Genomic DNA, 20552 nt, shown 5'->3' on the forward strand with positions numbered 1-20552 from the left:
TTCTCTTTAGCTACCTTAGAGAATAGTCACTTATGGCACCAGTCAATTCCTTGCCTGTTTTTAGTTGGAGCCAATTTGGGACATTATGTCCAATTTCAATTCAGTCACTTTCACTGCCCTGAGTTTAGAATAATAAAATTGCTGTCCAATAAGCAGACTTAAGAAATAGATTAGAAACATCAAAATTTTAGTAATGGACATTAATAAAGATAATCACATTCCATTTTTAATTATATCAGCATGAAAACACATCTTTAGTGGAACATTATTTTGTCAAAATAGAAGATTGTAAATATATTTTTCTTGTTTTGGTTTCTAGAATTTAAACCAGAATCCAAGGACTCTTTTGCCAAAATTTTACGGACTGTATTGTATGCAATCAGGAGGCATTAATATCAGGATTGTGGTGATGAACAACGTTTTGCCACGCTCCATGAGAATGCACTTTACATATGACTTGAAAGGCTCAACGTATAAGCGGAGAGCATCCCGTAAAGAGAGAGAGAAATCCAACCCCACGTTTAAGGACTTAGACTTCCTGCAAGACATGCACGAAGGGTTGTATTTTGATACAGAAACATACAACGCGCTTATGAAAACACTGCAGAGAGACTGCCGGGTAAGGAAGTTTGATTGTTGTGATTTTCTTTGAACTCTGTGCTCGTGTAAACTGTGGCTGCCACTTATTGAAAGCATAGAAATAAGGAATGTCCAAAGTGGCGGACATGTGGAATCCTATCTTTCCCAATCCTGGTGCCAAGCCATGCTTCCCTGATACTGAAGGAATTAGTAAATGATAAGGGAGTTATCTAGAGTCCTTAACCTACATCTCTGTTGTTTATTTATAATTAATAAGCTAAGTCAGCTTTCTTTGATAAAATGAAACAAGAAAGCCTTGTTTTCTTTTCTTTCTCCACTATGGGGAAGATAGTTTAACTAGAAAGAAATAGAATTTTGGTTTAACGTAGTGTTGAGTAAGAAAAGCCATATAGAAATCTTGGAAGAAGTAGGACTCGAATTTGGGAGACACGTTTAGAGAAAATGTACTTGGGATTAATAATGGCTCCCTAGAGATCAGCATGGATGCAAAACTATGACGTGAGCAGAACGTTTGCTGAAATTATTTTTTGTGGTCTGAATAAGAGGTGAGCAGGAATGAAGCTTGCCAATTAGGGCAGACACCATTCCCTGCAAACTTAGCTGGAGTGATTGTCCAAAGTGTGGAGGAATTCCCCCAAGCCGCTATGCTTAAAAAAAAAAAAAAAAGAAAGAAAAACTAAGGGAAGATTTTTTCTAACATGGTGAAAAGAGACAAAAATTGTTTTGGAGAAAAGACAAATGCAGTGCTAATAGCTTCTGAAGGATAATGATCATGGGAGAACCATCCAGCCACTTGGCTAAGGTGGGTAGTGGAGGTGGGCAGAAAGCACGATGGCACAGGCTGTGGTTTTCTGTGCTTTCCATGGGCCTGGACGGATGACCCATGTTGTTATAGGGGAGGGGGGACACTTCTCTGCCGGATCTGAACTCACGTGAAGGTGAGGAAGACAGTCTGACACCCCTTCTAAGGTATAAAGCAGGGAATTTTCACTAAAGAACGCAGGCCTACTGTTTCTGTTTTTTTGTTTGTTTGTTTGTTTTTCTTCCTTTCTACTTGTTACAGCTTGCATGATTGTGCACAAAAATGTGTCCTTAGAATTGTTTTTCTTTATTGACAGAGATGTTACTTCTATTGTTTAGCTACCATTTATTGAATGCTTATAGTATGCCAGGTTAGTCTAAGATTTTTTAATGCATCATTTCACTTAATTACCTCAGCAGCTCTTTGAAGTCAGTACTATTCATACTTCCATTTTCATTGCTGAAGAATTGGGTTCTTAAAGAGATTCAGAAACTTATCCAGATTACTTAGCAAGTCAATGACAGAGCCCACATGTGTTTGGGTACAAAGGTATGTGCTTCTAACAACTAAAACTTAAAGGTTCACTCTGAGGATTCTTTTTTAATTATCTTTTCAGAACTCAGGGAAGGAACAGTAGGAACCAAGCAAACAGACAAACAAAAAACGTCCAGCAGATATTCAGATATCTGAGTGGATTTGAGTGATGCATATTTTTCTAGTCAAAAAACGTAAAAACAAAACACACATATTTTAGTAGAAACTTTTTCCTGTGTTTTTTCTGCCCTTTACAGAATGTAGGTAAAAAGTGACTCTCAATTCCCCAGAGTCTAGTGTCAGCCTCCCCAGTTTTAGGTTTGCTTTCTCTTGTGTGTGCTTCTTGCCCCTTTAGTATGGAAAGCCTTTATCTGCTGCCTTCTAACACCACATGCTTCTCTGCCAGAAAAAAAAAAGGCAAATGTAAAAGAGCCATTACTCAGGATTTGTCTATTTATTAGCGTTTCCTGAGCTCAGGACTGAGACCGCGAGGTCAAACCAAACTTTTCATCACGAATGAGACCCTGGAGATTTGCCTTTTATTTTTTATTCTCTGGCAGGTTTATTGTTCTAAGGAACATAAAGGTCAAGGTAGAGGTATCCTGAGCCTTACTCCCTCTTACTCACTGCGTTTGAAGTTGTACAAGACACAGATCATGGACATTCTTTAAAATATGTACATCTGCCTTGAGAAAGGCTTCTCTTGGGATGGTATGGGAGTGTGTAAATGCTGAGCTGTAGGGGAACTCAGCTTCCTTTCCTGATCTGTCCTGACCATGACCAAGTCCTCTGGGATCTGGATTCAGCAGCTGCTGCTCTGAGCAGAGCTGCCTCAAGCAAAGCGTATTTCTGGAATGGTGAATATTAATATTTAATAGTCAAGGGCCTCTTAGTAAATCATATGAATGCTGTGAACTGTCCTCCCCACAAAAGATGCCCATCCTCGTGATGGATCATGAATCTCTTGGAGCCCATTGTTCCTCCTCTTCCTCCCCCAAGGCTCAGAATCCCCTTCCTAGAGTTACGTCTCTCTCTTCAGGTCATCCTCTGAAGGGCCAACTCACTGGATGACTGCAGTAGGATATGTGGTTGACATTGTCCCACTATTGCCTTTGCTTTGCAGAGCTGAGCCTCTGTGCTGGCTGAGGGACTGCAGAGACCCAGAGGGGCTGCAAGGTTGGTCTGAGCTGAGGCCAGCACCTATCAATCAGGAGTCATTTCTGCTAAAATGCCTGTTAGACAGTATGGCTAAGGCTCTGGAAACAAACCAGTTAGAGGAATGTATTACTGTGTCAGCACCCCAGGCAGAGAAGGGTGAACTAGACCCATATTAGGATATATGCTTCTATTCACTTATCAGCACATATTGCAAGCACACTACATGCCAAGCATGAGGTGCATGACCTTTATTTTTTATCAATTGCCATACAGTCTAGTATGTGCAATGATACTATATTGTGAGGATTAGAGTAGGGAACATTGTAGCTTGCTTTTAAAGGATGAGAAGCTTTCTCCGGGTAGGCAAAGCAGTAGAAGCATATTTCTAGGAAAAGAAAATAGGTATGAAACAATGGGTGTGAAATAGCACACCCATTATAGCTCTGGGAGCTATAGTTGTTCGGTTTTGGGGCAGTTAATAGGGAGAGCATGTGGGGCAGAAGAGGAAAGTGGCCACATAATATGAGAGCCACATATTGTCAGAAGACCCTTTCTGGTGGTGCCAGGGAGCTCTTAAGGGCTTAGCAGTAGCAAATCCAAGAATCCCAGACCTTTGGACCCCAGCTTCTTTGTTGTTCCCAGACAGATTTGTTAAGCCTCTTAACCTATGGCTGACCTCTCCCTGCTTCTTGGTGCCCCTACCTCTCCTTTCATATTTTGGCTTGACATCTCAGACCCCAGGATTCTATTTCCTTTAGCGTGAGTGCTGGCCGGAAGGGCCAGCTTGACCAACCTTATTCCCCGCTCCCCGTGGACTGCTTCCCTGACTGCCAATCAGAGCTGCTGTTTCTGAGCTCTGTGTCTGAAAAGACCAGAACAGCCTCATCTTGCACTGAGTCCTCCTGACACATGCCATCTTCTCCTGGCATCTTTGTGGCAACCCCTGAGTCCCTTTGCCTGGCTTTCCCAAGCCCAGTCCCAGATTATCTCCGTTTTGAATCACTTCAGACTATTTGGAAAGTTGTACTGGTTGTCCTCCTATCAAGAGTCATTTGTGTAACAAAAGTACATTTATATTGCAGTGAGTTTTCCCATGGAAGCAATGTTGTAAATGGTCATTAGACTTTTTCTCTTTCCAACTTTTATTTTAAGGTCAGGAGTACATGAGCAGATTTGTTACATGGGTAAATTGTCATAAGGATTTGGTGTACAGATTATTTCATCACCCAGGTAATAAGCGTAGTGCTTAATAGGTAAATTTTCCAACTTCCTACCCTCCTCCTCCCCGCCTCCACCTTCAGGTAGGCCCTCGTGTCTGTCGTTCGCTATTTTATGTCCATATGTACTCAATGTATAGCTCCCATTTAGAAGTAAGAGCATGCAGTATTTGGTTTTCTATTACTGTGCTAATTTACTTAGAATAATGGCCTTCAGCTCCATCCATGTTGCTGCAAAGTACATGATTACACTCTTTTTATGGCTACGTAGTATTCTGTGTTGCATATGTACCATATTTTCATTATCCAGTTCACTGTTGATGGGCATCTAGGTTGATTCTATGTCTTTGCTATTGTGAATATGGACTTTATTTTATTAGCACTGACCCTGGTCTTCTTTAGGAGTGTGTACTGTCTCTCCAGCGAGACTTTAAATGTCTCCAAGGGCAAAGCTCATTCTTTACACCTCTCTGCAGCTGCGGCACCTGGCTTATTCTATACACTCAGTACATGTTTCAAGATTGTAATTGAAAACTCTTTTGAATTGAAAATCCATGTATTAATTTTAAAAGAACAATTAGGATCTATTTTTGTATTCATTGTAATTTAACATGATTATTTTTTCTCTGACATAAGTTATCTATGTAAAATCTAGAATCCCATATCATTTAATTAATTTGATAAATTATATCCTGAAATATTTATTAATAATGCTGGGAAATGACTTTGAGACAAAGTATATTAGTGAGAACTTGTGTTTACAACCCAAATATTTTTACTCTTTCAAGTGAGAGTCATTTCAGAGACAGTCTTGATAATTAATGACCTAATTGACTTATTTTACATTTATTATCTTTTTCGTTGAGCCGCAAGTTAATTTTTAAAGAGTGTGGAACCAATTTTCTTTTTTCACACAAATGACTGTAACCATAAATATTAATAGGTTCTCAGAATTTAATGAAACCAGTCTGAAGAATACTGAACCTTTCTGATGTGCAAAGAGGGATCTTTCTATGTAAGGCAAGCTCTAAATTTATGGATCAGATTCTTATATCAGCTATGGGCATGTTTGCATGGGTTACAAAATGGGTTATTTTATATAATACTTAATTTAACATTATGGCTATTGCTTACCACTCAGCTATAATTTTGCTAGGAGTAAACTTTTTACATTTTGTTCAGATAGTTTATTTTCTTTTTTTGATATTGCTTGCCTTCTCAGTTATCACTGGGGAAGAAAAAGTGCTTTAGACCTAATAGAAAGGAGATGTACATATCCTGAAGGTAGGAATACTTCAATTTAAACTATCCTTTAATCAATAAGGAATTCGATTTTGTGTTTAGACTTCAATCAAAACATGAAAAGGGTGCAGGGACATCATTGACTCCACACTCCTAAATTACTTGTTTTGTTTTTGTTTTTGTTTTTGTTTTTTTGAGGTGAAGTCTCATTTTGCTGCCCAGGCTAGAGTACAGTGGCATAATCTCAGCTCACTGCAACCTCCACCTCCCAGGCTCAAGCAATTCTCCTGCCTCAGCCTTCCAAGTAGCTGGGACTACAGGCGTGTACCACCATACCCAGCTAATTTTTATATTTTTAGTAGAGATAAAGTTTCACCTTGTTGGCCAGGCTGGTCTCGAACTCCTGACCTCAAGTGATCTTCCCGCCTCAGCCTTCTAAAGTGCTAGGATTACAGGTGTGAGCCACCATGCCCAGCCAAATCCTCTGTGTTTCAAAGTGTGTTTTACAAATGCTGTAAGCCCATGAGATACTTGATTTGCTCCATTGTCTTAAAATTATGAGTTTTTTCTATCTATAATAGTTTAATATCACAGCAGTATAAGCATAAGGCAAAGTTAAAGTTGGTGAACAAATAAAACCAACTCATAGAATCAAAGATTATTTGAGCTGGAAGGAATCCTAAGATTTCCTAGGAAACAGTAAAAGAATGCCTTCTACTCTCTGGTCTGAGAAAAAATGATTTTGGACTTACCTAGCCAAGCCAGGTTTTATTGTGAGAACAGAAATAATGACATCATCATATCATGTGTGCAAGGGCTTTATAAATTTTTCTACCTGTAAATTTTTTTACTTCGTATTTTGAGATAATAGATTCACATGCTATTGGAAGCAATAACACAGAGAGATATCACATACCCTTCACCCAGTTTCCCTCAGTGGTAATATCTTGCACAATCTTGCACAACCTTAGTACAGTATCACAATGAGGAAAGTGACTTTGATACAACCTACTGATGTTTTTCAGCTTTTTTCAGATTTCACAAGTTTTACATGCACCTGTGTGGTGGGGGAGGTTCTGTGCAGTTTTAGACATACATAGATTTATATAACCACCACCATGGTCAAGTACAAAACAGTTCTTTCTCAAAGATGCTAATGGTACCCTTTTATAGCCACAGCTACCTCCTTCCCTGACGACTCCTTCCTAATCCTGTGCAATCACCAATCTGTTTTCCATCTCTATAATTTTGCCATTTCGAGAATGCTGTATAAATGGAATCGTACAGTATATAACCCCTGAGATTGGCTTTTTTTTTTTAACTCAGTATAATGCCATTGATATTCATCCAAATTATTGCCTGTATCAGTAATGTGCTCCTTTTGATTGCTGAGTGATATTTCTTGGTATGGATGTATCACAGTTTAACATTCACCCACTGACAAACATGTGGGTTTTTTCTAGTTTTTGAGTGTTACAAATAAAGCTGCTGTGAACATTTGTATACTGCCTTTTGCGTGAGCATAAGTTTTCATTTCTCTGGGATAAATGCCTAAATTCAGTTTCTATGTCATATGGTAAGTGCATGTTGAATTTTTTAAGAAATTGCCATACTCTTTTCCAGAGTGGTTGCACCATTTTACATTTCCACCAGCAGTGGATGAATGATCCGTTTTTATCCTTATCCTCGCTAGCATCTGCTGTTGTCACTATTTTTTATTTTAGCCACTCTGATAACTGTGTATTTAAGTCTCTTGCTAAAAAATTACTTGAGTATATGCCCCAGAAAAGCAAAAGATAAATCTAATAAAGCAGTTTGGGGATATAGAAAAGAGTGGTGAAAAGACAGCAGAAAAGCTCAGTGGTTAAGTTTAATGCCTGGTAATATGCCCGTGAGACTATGCAACTGACAAGATTCCTAAGAAAAGGCCTACGATACAGGAGTTTAACGTGTGTGTTTCTAATAATAAGCACTCCTGTGAGACTTCATCTAAATCTATTCTACAGCCATTGGTATTGCTTCATTATGTTGTAATTACTTGATTACATGTTTAACGTTTGCTACTAAAAATCTGCTCTGTGGGAACTGTGGAACCTCATTTTCCCAGTCTTAGCTCACTCCAGAGTTCTTACACAGTGTTTCTCTTGGTGTCAGTCTTCTGATGGAGCCTAGGAAGTAGCAACAGCAAACATTCTTGGAATAGTGAATCTTACCTAATCAATGAACATAATAAAAGCAGGTGTTAGTAATAACCTACACATGGCTCGTCTTGAAAGAACCAAAGTAAATCATGTCAACATTGTGAATTTGTGGATAATTGTTTGGAGTACATTTGTATTGCTCATTTGGCCAAGGTCTGTTAAAGGCCAGTAAATTACTAAATTGCAACTGTGTTAACCTCTTCATCCCTCAGTTTTTATTTAGGTGGCGACTGGTGTCCCCATTTAAGACCATCCATACACCACAACTGTTCAGTAGTCTTGGGAGGGGCTGGTGCCACTTGCTGCAGCTTAGTTCTGCTGAAGGTGGGGAATGGAAATGAGCTGCTGGCAGTAACAGAAGGAACACAATAATCTGTGCAAGATAGTGTCAGGGTAGCTACAAAAATCAAAATACTCTATGTTGTTCACGCCTGACTTTCTACTAAGTAAGACAATTCCCAGATTTTACAGAATATGCTCTTCTGGGTTTTGGTGGAGAGAGGGTTCCATCTTGGATATAACCTATAGATACCAAAGTAGCTTAACATGTAAAACAAATCATATGTAATATGTAATCATCAAATATGTATATACAATACAATACATAATACTTTATTTCTTGGACAATAAGGATGCATTTCCAAGGCTTACTTTATTTAGTGTGTTGGTTCAGGTAACATTTATTTAGACTTACTTTGAACCAGACAATCTATTACATATAGGTTCTCTCATTCATCTTCACAAAGCCCTGTGAAGTGAGTGGTATGATTCCCTTTTGACAGATAAAGAAGTGAATCCTCAGGAGAGGTTCAGCTTCTGCAGGTTAATGGTGGTAAGGCCACTGAAATGAAAACATTAAGTAATAACGTGGACAGATACAGGCAGCATGGGCTAGAAGTGCTCAATGACTGGTCCCCTAACTCTGACAAGGAGTTAGTTGTAGGGGCAGATGCTGTAGGAGTCAGGAAGGGGCTCAATCCTAGTGGAGAGCTTGGTTTGGACAGAACAATGAGTTCATGAAATCTTGCAGCCTATTTCAAGGAAGGAGGAACAGAGGAACACAGCGCCAAGTGACTAAGGAACACAAAGTAAAATAAATAATCCAAACATTTAATTTTAAAAATTTAATGAAAAGCATAATCAAGCCCATTGACATTTGCCAACTGTTACCAAGGTGCATGCACACGAAATCCTATTAAGTCAAAAGCGAGGCTTCCTTCTGAGCAATGCGATGGTTACAGGGGGGTTGATTGTTTTTGAAATCTTGCAGGGGAGGAGATTAGGGACTCGATGTGTGACGTTGAATCCTGTGTGAGCAGCTTTTGAGAATTCTGATTCACTACAGAAACGGAAGGATTATCAAGTCAGTAGTTTGCTTTTTTTTTTTTTTTTTTTTTAACTCTCACTTCAAACCGAAGTATTATCGAAATCTCTACAGAAAGAATGAAAATGGGAGACTGAAAGTAATTTCCTTGGCTCTAAGAAGTAAACTCCTTTTCCTTTCTTCCTAAAAAGAGATATTACCTAAATATTGGAGAGTTGAAGCATTTCCTGAGTTTGTTGTTATATGTCTAGCAAGTTTTCGTTTTAAGTAACTTGTCCCACAGAACTTTATATATGCAATAATTCAAGTTAAGGAAAGCTAAAATCTTTGGGCTTATAAAATAGAACAATGCTATATCTACTACTTAGAGTTTCTGGCTTTTTTGTAAACAGAACCTACTGGTCTCTGATTAGATGACCCTAAGTGTAGGAGTAAGGTTGATATAGGCCCCAAATGGAAAGACCCACAAAGTATCTGGGGGAGGGAGCAAAGGGAAGGAAATGCCCCCATGGACCCCTCTCCTCCTCCCTGTTGAGAATCCTGGGAGTGCAGAGAGAACAGCTATGGCAGGAAGGGGAAGTGGCCACACGGGGCCTGATGATAGCAACTCTGGCTTTGAAGATGTCTCTGGAAAGGCTTTGAGGTTGGCTGCTGTGGATCTGGTTGTGGATTCTAACGTAAGCCAGTCATGCAGATTGTGATGCAAAACAGAGCAGGGTTGCCAACAGCCAATCCAAAGATGTAGGGGCGGCAAACCCTGGTGATTTACAAAATGCAGTTGAGGCTCCTTACCTTGGGAGGAACTTCTGGAAGCTGGTGAAGGACTGAGTTACAGAGATTTAAGGCATATTTGAGAGTTTCCAAGGTCCAGGAAAATATTACAAAGTTTAAAAAATGGTTCAGAAATGTGCCTTGTGATACATTACCCAGTGCATTGTATACTTTTCAAACATGACCTTGTCTTCCTCCCAGAAGCTTTCAACTTAGGCTTAAACAGTAAAGAGTAAAATCAGTTTGATTTTATAGGGCTTAATTTCATTCATTCAACATCCAGGGCACATTTATGGAGTACCCACGGTGCTGTAGGACCAGGGCCTGCATGTTATTTTGTGAAAAGTAAAGTACTTCTTTGGACATCCAGTGGTTCTGAACCTTTCAGAAAAGATCACCGCATACTGGCTTCTGAGACATTTGGGGCCACGTGTATGGCTCTTCATCCCTGTCAGTATCAGTCCGCACTCTTTACATGCCCTTCTACCCTGCAACTGAGTGTCCCTTTGATATCACCAGTGTTCTTCCTTCAAAAACATTTTTAAATTTAGTGTTTTTTAAATTTTGAGACAGAGTCTCACTCTGTTGCCCAGGCTGGAACGTGGTGGCATGATCATGGCTCACTTGCAACCCTCTCTCCTGGGCTCAAGCAATCCTCCCACCTTAGCTTCACAAGCAACTGGAACTACAAGCACATGTCACCACGCTCAGCTAATTTTTGTATGTTTTGTAGAGAAAGGGTTTCACCATGTTGCCTAGTTTGGTCTGGAACTCCTGGGCTCAAGCAATCCACCTGCCTTGGCCTGCCAGAGTGCTGGGATTACAGGTGTGAGCCACTGCACTCGGCCAAATTTAGTATTTTGATTGAGCAAGTATAACTATTCTCTCCTCATTTTTGTCCCTTCAAATACTGTACTTCTAAGTGACAAGGTAGAAAATGTTCATGGGGGGGATATCTCCCTCCATAAGAATGAAATGGCCAAGGCCACTCTGTCATGAATTGATATATGACATGCAACTTTTTATAAAAAGGATACATCTGCGAACCTTTTATAAAAAGGATATATCTGTGAATATATACATCAGAAATATCTTTTAAAAGGGATGTGTACTTCACTGGACAGATCAGTTGTCCATAGCTACTAAGGCTGCAGAGAAGTTAAAACTGAATGTTTATTTAAAATGTCTTCATCCAGCCTTAATGCAAGCCTGGCTGGCTGGAATTATTCTACATCTCATTAACTTCCTCTCTTCATTTCTGCACACAAAGACCTCATTTGTAAACTTTGCCCATATTCAGCCAGCTCCAGATGTTCCAAAGACAAACCATTATAATGACCAACTCAGTGTTTGCTGCATTTTCATAAGCACCTGGTAATCTCTCTTCAAATGATGATGGGAGTTCTTTAGAAGCTGAGATTCTCCATCCTTTGACAGTCCTCCTTCTGAATTGGCTATCCAACTGTTTTTTTTTTTTTCTAGTTTGTTAGCAATTTCAGAAAGAGGTCAACAGTCACATTTTCAAAGATCAGAGAAAGCAGTGATTCCAGGTTGCAAATGTACTCTCTGTTCACTCAGATGTGCAGGCAAATGTAGTTACTTAACTATCTATCAATACTGTTCCCTACTAGCATCCACTTCCTCAAACTTCAACTTATCAATTAATAACATTGCAGACTCTTCTGGTTTAGACAGTCACCTCTCCAGTTAAATACTCTCTTTATTCAAAGTTGAACTCTCTCGGGATATGTGTGAACTGTCCCTGTTTTATCCTCCATTTTTTAGGTGAGCACCATTGGAAACATAGGGTCCTTGTCCCATGTGGACACACAGAGCTGAGAACATTGCCACAGACCTCCCCATACTTATGCATTCCATCTCTGCCTTAACTGTCGCCCTCATGCCAAGTGCGGCTTTCAACTGTGTCATGTTGAGCCACTCTTGTACCTTCTTTAGTTTTGATCATGTGCATATATTATTATTCAAAAAGTAAAATAACTCAAGACCCCAAAGGATTTCTTTTTTCTGATGATACTTCTCAGAACCTGGATTTTCCATCACTTCTTTTAAAACTCACTCTGTAGGTATTTGCTGTTCTTACATATTGTTTCTCAATACTGATGGTGACTTTCCAGGCCTCAGATTTTTCCTGCTCTGTGAAAGTTTCAACAATCCTAGAGCATGGATCAGCCAAGTTTTCTTTAGCCTTAAACCACCACAGGAATCTCAGTTGATAAATTCTGCCTTATCTTCCTGCCAAATTAATTACGTGTTGTTCAGCAAACAGTTCCGAATTTTCTCTCTGCAGAAGGCTCTGTGCTAAGACCTGTGGGAGGTACAAAAAATGAATAGGATGTAGTCCTTTTTCTAAGAAGCTTAGAGTTTAAACACTAAGTCTAAACCATCGAGGTCCTATTTATCATGGACAGATTCTTCCATTCCTCTTCTCTTTCTTTGTCCATAAGAGTAACATGAAAGGGGAAGGGTAAGTACTTTTTGCTTTTTACTAAGAAAGGCAATTTACCAGAGTTGGTGAGCTGTAGCAGACAGTGGTGAGGGTTCCAGAATTTTACTTCACACATGGACGTGGATGTGGGGGCTTGGACCAAGTGTGGCCTCTGAGTCTCACGAGACAGCTGGCCTGTGCCTGGGCTCTCTGCTGTCATAGCAGTTAAGCCGTAATGAAGTAAATCACTCGTGGTAAAGCCAACAAGAAGATATATCATATAATGAGAAGGACGTGACATTTTAACATATTAGTTTTAAGCCTGTTTACAAAATAATTTATGAAGACATTTTTATTTGAAGAAATGAAGTGTTTATAAAGAAAACAAACCAAATTCATCCAGTGTAGGAATCCGGTGAATATATATATATATATATATACACAGACACACACACATTATATATATACATGTATATGAAATCTTTTTAAATGATGGATGACTATTTTTAATGCATATAAGGTATATTTTTATTACTTCAAGTTTTTTAACTTAAAAAAAAAAAAAAAAAAAAAAAAGCCTTGATACAGGTTAATCCAGTACAGCCCAAGTTCTAAATCACGGCATAGACACCATGAAAAACACATTATTGCCAAAACTAGGCTAAGGATTTAATATTCATTTCATTCTGCTTTACCAGCCAAAATTGTATGGCTTGTCACAGCCTGTATTTTCTCATTATGACATTAGCAAAGAACACTGAGCTTTATTGAGGAAATTTAATTAAATTGAAAAGAAAGTGTTTGGCTCTAACTAAACTGACACAATACAAGGAATTCTAGAACTGTGCTCTGAGGGGTCTACTTTGTGAGGAATGTCAGGCCCTTGGATTCATTTTTCCCTCAACCAGTATTTTCAAAAATGTCTATTTGCATAAAATCTCCAGGACACTATTTTGAGTTTTCTTACATTATTGAATTAACAAAAATGTATTTGCCAATCATTAACTCCTTGTTCAGCAACTAGATACTAGGCCAACTGGAAACATTACTAGGACCCTTGGTACATCTTCCTGTCAGCTCCACAGTTTGTTAATTTGGTTGTTTTTCAGATCTTCTGTCAAAGATTGATCAAGTGAGATGGAACATAGCAAGTTTTCTGCTTTAACTTAACACTTTAGTTAAGATCCCAAATTATTAATTTCTGTTTTTTTCTCTGCCATCTCTAGCTCATCATTGGCAAAGAGTAAGTTAATGCTAAACAGGTATAGATATGCATTTTATCTAAGCATTTCAAAATAGCACACTAAACTTTAATTTTGAAAAGTTCATACAATAAAAATATATAAAAGTAGACCAAATATTGTAATGAATCCACATATACTCTGTGCTCTATTTTTAACTCATGGCCAATCTAGTTTTTTGTTTTTTTGGTTTTTTTTTACTGCCTCTCTTCCCATATAATTTGAAACACATCCGAGACATCACATCATTTTACTCGTATGTATTTTAGTAGGAATCCCTAAAAGCTAAGGGCTCCTTAAAAAAAAAAAAAATACAATACCATTTTAATGGATTAAAATATTAATAATTCTTACTAATCATCAAAAGTCAGTGTTCAGATTTCTAATTGTTTCAGAAACGACTTTTTGTGTTTTGTGGTTTGGATCAGGATTTAAATAGAATCTACTTGCTGAGTTCCTTGTCACTCTGCTTTTTTCATTTTGAAAATATTTGTTGACGATATTCGGTTGTTTATCCCAGAGCATCTGGATTTTGCTGATTATATCCCATTGTTTCATTTAACACGCTCCTCTCTTGTGTGTTTTTTCTGTAAATGAGTTGTAGGATCCTACAGGTTGAGTCAGATTTAGGTCTGACTTCATATTTGGTGTCTCCCCTCTTCAGGAGGCATATCATGTCAGAATGCCTTTCTTTCTGCCATGTTAGTACCTGTTGATGACCACTGATTAGACCCGTTCATTTATCAGGAGTTGTAAAATGGGGATGTTCTAATTTTATTATATGTCTGCTGGACTGCACAAAGGAATTTTAAACAAAAGAGTACCTGTCACATCGTAGGTGCTCAATAAAATATGTATTGAATGAGTTAATTTCCATAAGAACCCCTGTGACAAGGGAGCAGAGGACAGGAAAGCTAAGAAGGTCTTGAGATGTGTTCCATCTTAGGTCCGGCACCAAGCATTCTTGGATGATTAAAGAGCCTTTGCAATTGACCAAGCCTGTGACATACTGTTCTTGCAAAGGCTTCCTAAAGAAAAATGTGATAGTCTTACTAGACTCAAAGCTCAGCCTAATTTATGGCAAAACAACCTTGCCTTTTATCTGCCATTTAGCTGTATGCCTACTAAACACTAAATCGAAAGAGTCTCTATAAATATCAGCTTGATTTTTGCCCTTGACACAGTGTATATAAAATACCTATGGTGTGGGTAGGTTTGAAAACACTGTAGGCTTTTATCTTTATTTTTCTGACAACACAGAGCACATAATCACAGTAAATGTTTTCAGTGCCAAAAATTTGTCATGGGCATTGTAATCATGATGCACAGCTATCAAGTTCTTATATTTAAGATACAAGGTGTAGTGTTTTACATTCTTTGCTGCTGAATATTTTGGTTTTCACTCACTTACACCTGTGGAAAGCAATATAACAAATATTCATCCCTACTGTGTTCAGAGCACACAGCAAGATGCATTAAATCAAACTAGTCTTTGTTGAGACATGAAGTCTTGTGTGTATGGTACAAAGAATATAGATGTAACCTGAGGTAGAATTTCATATGACAGAGGGACACTAATAACATGCTTGGGTCTTCAGAGGGGAGACATATCCCAATAGTTTGTTGAAATCATTAGTAAATTTGCATGAAGTAGGGACAGGCTTTGAAAAAACAGTAGGATTTGAAAAGATGATAAGGACCATCTAGAAGAAATGACATGAGCAGAAGCATCAGAGTTTACATCTTCAGAGCACATTCAGGGGTAAAGAGCTCCAGTTAGACTAGCCTGGCAAATGTCTCTAGGCAGGCATTAAGTAACAAAAAAACATTGGCTGGTGCCATATTAGTGAGGGCCTTCTATGTCAAATTGAAGCACTGGCACCAAGCAGTGGTGAGAGACTCAAGGCTTTGAATAGGGATGTGATGTGACCTGGTCAAGCACAGATGTCAGAAATGGATTCGTGAGGAAAGAATGGGAAACTGGGCCAGGTGTGGTGGCTCACGCCTGTAATCCCAGCACTTTGGGAGGCCGAGGCAGGCAGATCACCTGAGGTCAGGAGTTCAAGACCAGCCTGACCAACATGGAGAAACCTCATCTCTATTAAAAATACAAAATTAACGGGTCGTGGCAGCATGTGCCTATAATCCCAGCTACTTGGGAGGCTGAGGCAGGAACATTGCTTGAACCCAGGAAGCAGAGGTTGTGGTGAGCCGAGAACATGCCATTGCACTCCAGCCTGGGCAACAAGAGCAAAACTGCATCTCAAAAAAAAAAAAAAAAAAAAAAAAGAAGAATGGGAAACTGAAATTAATTCTTTATCATTAGAGAGAACGAACGTTTTGATAATTAAGAAGCTGCAGGTTTGGGTGACTCAATGAAGGAAAGGAGCCATGAAGTATGAAATCATATTAGAATGATTTCAAATAAAAGAGGAAAGTGAGGAAAAAGAACTGCTTTGGAGTGAGATAAGAATTTAGGGTTGTAGCACGGCCATGTGTAGACATTTAGAAGGCCGGTCATGGTGGCTCACGCCTGTAATCCCAGCACTTTAGGAGGCCAGGGTGGTTGGATTGCTTGAGCCCAGGAGTTCAAGACTAGCCTGGGCAGCAAGGCAAAACCCCGTCTCCACAGAAAATTAGCCAGGTATGGTGGCATGTGCCTGTAGTTCCAGCCACTCGGGAGGCTGAGATGAGAGGATCACCTGAGCCCAAAAGGTCAAGGCTGCAGTGAGTCATGTTTGCACCACTGCACTCCAGCCTGGGTGACAGAGTGAGACACTGTTTCAGAAAAATTTTTTTTAATTTAAAAAAGAAGTTTAGAGATGTCCTGAAGGAAATATATTGGGCTGCAGCTTAGGAATGAAGTCAGATTAAATGCAACAATTTAGGAATTTTCTGTAGAAAGACGGTAATTGGAATCTACCTTTAAGAAGCTCTCAAATCTATCCACTTCTCCCTTGAGCTCCCCAGCTACCCCTACTCATTCAAGTATTACCATCTCTTACCTGGACTGTTGAAATACCTCCCAGTCGAAAGTAGGTACTTCCTATGGGATCTTCCCACAGCTCCCTGATTTTTTCCCTCCAGACCTTATTACAATGTGTAATTCAGGCTTGTTTAATGTTCAATATGGAATAGTTATCTGTTGTATTTATCCCTGAAGATCCATCAACTTCCACAGTGCGTGGCACTCAAACATTTTTTTTTTTCCAACAAAAGAGTCAATGAATGTAAGTACTAGAAAGTAGAGAAAAGAGTTAGAGAACTTTAGTGAACACCTTTAGGGCACAGGAAGAAAAAGTGGGAAAGTCAAATAGAAAGACAAAGAACCAAGAGAAGCCAGGGCACAATAGCTAAGGGAGAGGGGAGATTCAAGGTGGGGTGGTCAGAGGGATTGATTCTGCGGATGGAGGAATAACATGAATAGCTGACATTAATTGAGTGCTTTTTGTGTGCCTAAGACTTGGCATGGATTAACTCAGTTAATCTTCACAATAACTTTGGTAGGAATTATTTGGTAGGAATCCTTATTATAGAGATAATACAGGTGAGAATAGACACCAGAAATATTAGATACTTAGCCCAGAAACAAACAAGTGGAGGAGCCATGAGTCAAACCAGGAGTCTTAACCACCCTGCAGCCACACCAGCTCCTGCTAGCAACAGGACAGAAGATAGTTTAGTGGGCTAAGGAGTGTGGTATTAAAGATGCAAAAGCAAAAGGAGGACCAGCTGCTCTTTGTAGTCTTTAGTCATAAAGAGAGGATGGCAATGCCTATGATTCTGAGTTAGGATATTTCCACATTAGGTCCCCAAATCTACAGAAGTTACAAGAGCACTCATATATCACCAGCCATGAAAACCTGAGGAATATGCTCTTATTTCAGGAACAGGTAGTTTTTGATCATGTCTTCAGGGTACTCTATCAGCTGCTTTGACATTGACTTTGACATTGACTTTTTTACTACATTCCAGTGTTGTTATTGACTTAAATTAGTCCTTGAGCGAGGAGGAAGAAAGAATCTGACTTTGGCAATAAAAAGCCTTGCAGTATTCCAACTTGCTTTTTCAGTTTTAAATAGTTCTGTGAATCATTCCTGTTTCCTTTTTTTTACAAGTGGGGAAGTAAAGTCCTGCCAGAGCTAGATGGAAAGGCACCTGTATTTGCATTTTAACCTGAGTTTTGAATAGCAAATGCACAGGTACAAGATCCACCAGCAACAGCAAGGTCAGCCAGACATTCTGGAAATGTGCACCTGAATGATGAACTGGACCAACTGGTGTCTGTCATGTTGCAGAATGTCGCTCACTCTTAAAGCTCACACATGTTAAGTTGTTGGCAGATTTATCAATTCTTTTAATTAAAGGACTAGGATGATATGAGTAACGGAACTATTTTGTTCCTAATTGATGCAAATCTTAAAAATACGTGACTAAAATCTGTTCCCAGAAGTTCTTATTACAGAAGCCTTTTAATTTGTTTTAAGATATATGCATATACCTTTCTCTTTTTGTTCCTTAAGATTTCTTAATCAATGGTGATTTTTCCTAACCCAAACTCTAACTGCAATGGTCAGCTTTCCACATACGGGGATAGAATTTTTTTTTAAGCCTTCCACTCTGAAAGTAGGGGTCTTGGCCTCACAAGGACGACTCAGCCCCCTTTCCAGATGCTGGCAATCCAATAGAAGAGCACAGAGGAGATGAAGCTCTTTTTAATATTTTTTATCACTTTTTCAAAAGTTAATTCTCTCTTGGAATTTATTCTTTAAAAAAAAAAAAAAAAAAAAAAAAAAAAAGGGCCCCTTACAGCATCAGAATAGTGTCTTACTTTATCCAATACTTCAGGTTAGACGACACAGCCTGACTTTGTCTCACCTATAAAATTGCCCAGTTCTCTTAGGCCTGTTCATGGGCAGGGAAAAAGACTGCAAGTACAAAACATACGGTTCAGGTTGAATATTGCAAGAAAAATATAAGAAAAAGTATTTCATTTTTTTAAAAAACTTCTTAACAATTTATGGATGCTTTGCTGAGGAAAATGCTTTTCAGAGGTTGAATATTGCATGACAATATAAGAAAAACATTTTTTTTTTTTAAAAAAAAAAAAAGCTTTTTAACAAGCAGAATTAATTCATGGATACTCTGCAGAGGAAAATCATGGTGTCAGGAATGCTTTTAAGCTTGACCACTCCTAACTTGAATAAATGATTCTGGGTGCCTGTTAGGAGCATCCACAGTATTGTCAGAGTCTTATTACAACGTGCTTTTGAAGCCAGCTTACTGCTTTGGAGGAAACATTGACAAATGGGTGCTTTGGGCTGCGCAGGGCACAAGACTGTATTTTTGCCAATTGAAAATTCCTGTGTTGTCAGCCATCCAGGCCATACTCCTTGGTATCCACAAACCCAGAGCTTCTAAAGGAATTGGGATTTGCCAAAATGACACTGGTAAGCAGGCCAGCAATACAGTTCTATTTTTGTTGGCTAATTTAGTGACATTTGTTTTCAGAAGTGTAATTCTAGGAATGTTTACTTCAAGCTCACACCTGTTGTCTCTTGAGCGAGTGTGAGGGATAAGTTACCGTGAATAATAATCATAGTGATAAGAGCTAGCAATTAATTAAACACTTTATGCTGGGGACTTTTCTAAGCACTTGACTTGCATTGCCACATTTAACTTTTACAAGCACCCTATATGATAGGTAATATTGTCAGCATTTTACAGATGAAGAAACTGAGACACAAGGAGATGATGTGACCTGCCTAAGGTCATAGAGTCCATGCTCTTCATTGCCTATCCCCCATGTCCTTATCCAAGTCTCTCTGAGAAAGGAAGCACTAGCACTGATAAATATGAGTAGGGAAATTAGCATCTGCAGATGGTCATTCATTGTGAAGAGTTGTTGAAGCTGTCTGGGTGGGTACTGTTCCCAAGCCATCATTTCAGTATGATTGAGAATTAGAAAGGTTAAGGCCCTTCTACCACTTACTTCTGTCTGCCAAGAAAGCATCCAACATCTGTTAGTGTTTTCTTTTAAGAGTCTGGCCCTCAGTGCTCCTGATGTAAAACAGTCTTTCTCTCTCCCATGGTCTGTGCTACCGTATGGTGCAGTGAGGCACTGATACACCTCCATAGAGAACCAACCAAAGGGTCTGGTACTCAAGCATTGGATCGGTGGTAAGAAGCATTTCCCATCACCCCTCCCTTCCTCCTCCAATCTTGACATCACTCCTCCTTCGATTAGGAAGGCTGGTTCCACATTGTCATCAGGCCACTCTTAGATCACTTGGGTTAGAAAATCCCACAGCCCACCCCTCTTAAGTGATAAGATTCTACTCTCAGCTCCTGCCTGACTCCCTTCTGAACTTGACTTTTTGAGAGAAGAAGCGTGGACCCTCTGAAATAATTGATACTCATTTGCAGCACACTCTCAGTTCTCATTGATGGCAAAGATGCCTGTAATGCAGAATAACCATATTTTTCGAAGGCCACATGCCGTAGTTCACAAAGCCTTTTCTCAGGTGGCATCCATGAAGTGGCAGCCACAGGTAACTGAATCTTCAGGCCTGATCCCCTCTTTCCTATAAATATCAAAAGGCAGTTGGGCTGAGCAAGAACAAGAAGCATAAGAAATTCTGGATTATTTTATCCCTCAACAATGATCTATAGGCTATGATCCTTCAAGGTGTTTCCTAGCTAAAGTATAGGAACAGCTTCTCATGTTGGTTCAGAGACAGCTGTTCTGACAACCAGGGTTGTCTGTGTGAGAAATACCAGGTATTAAGAAGTCTGTTGTAGGGGAGAGTCATACAAACCTAGTAGAAAAAGAACTTTATCATAGAGGAAAACACCCGGTTTGCAGGCATTCTTCCTGAACACTGAAAAGGTCCTGAGTGTCAAAGCCCCACCTATACCCTGAAGCCATCTCAACAGACTCGGACCTAGACCTTGTCTCCTGTCATTTTCTTTTCAGAGCATTGCCATCTCTTTTGTCTGGCTGCATCCAACTATTT

At 39.2% G+C, this 20552-nt stretch overlaps 1 protein-coding gene across 4 annotated transcripts in view; it reads left to right on the forward strand.

The window, feature by feature from the left end:
* The window catches only part of PIP5K1B (phosphatidylinositol-4-phosphate 5-kinase type 1 beta), a 306533-nt gene that overhangs the window by 190886 nt on the left and 95095 nt on the right, over positions 1 to 20552 (forward strand). For all 4 annotated transcript variants that reach the window (XM_065530660.1, XM_065530659.1, XM_065530661.2 and 1 more), the window contains one exon: positions 320 to 619. In XM_065530660.1, the coding sequence (XP_065386732.1) occupies positions 320 to 619 (300 nt within the window). The remainder of the gene's footprint in view (positions 1 to 319; positions 620 to 20552) is intronic.

This window comes from Macaca fascicularis, chromosome 15 (assembly GCF_037993035.2).
Source record: "Macaca fascicularis isolate 582-1 chromosome 15, T2T-MFA8v1.1".
Classification (NCBI taxonomy): Eukaryota; Metazoa; Chordata; class Mammalia; order Primates; family Cercopithecidae; genus Macaca; species Macaca fascicularis.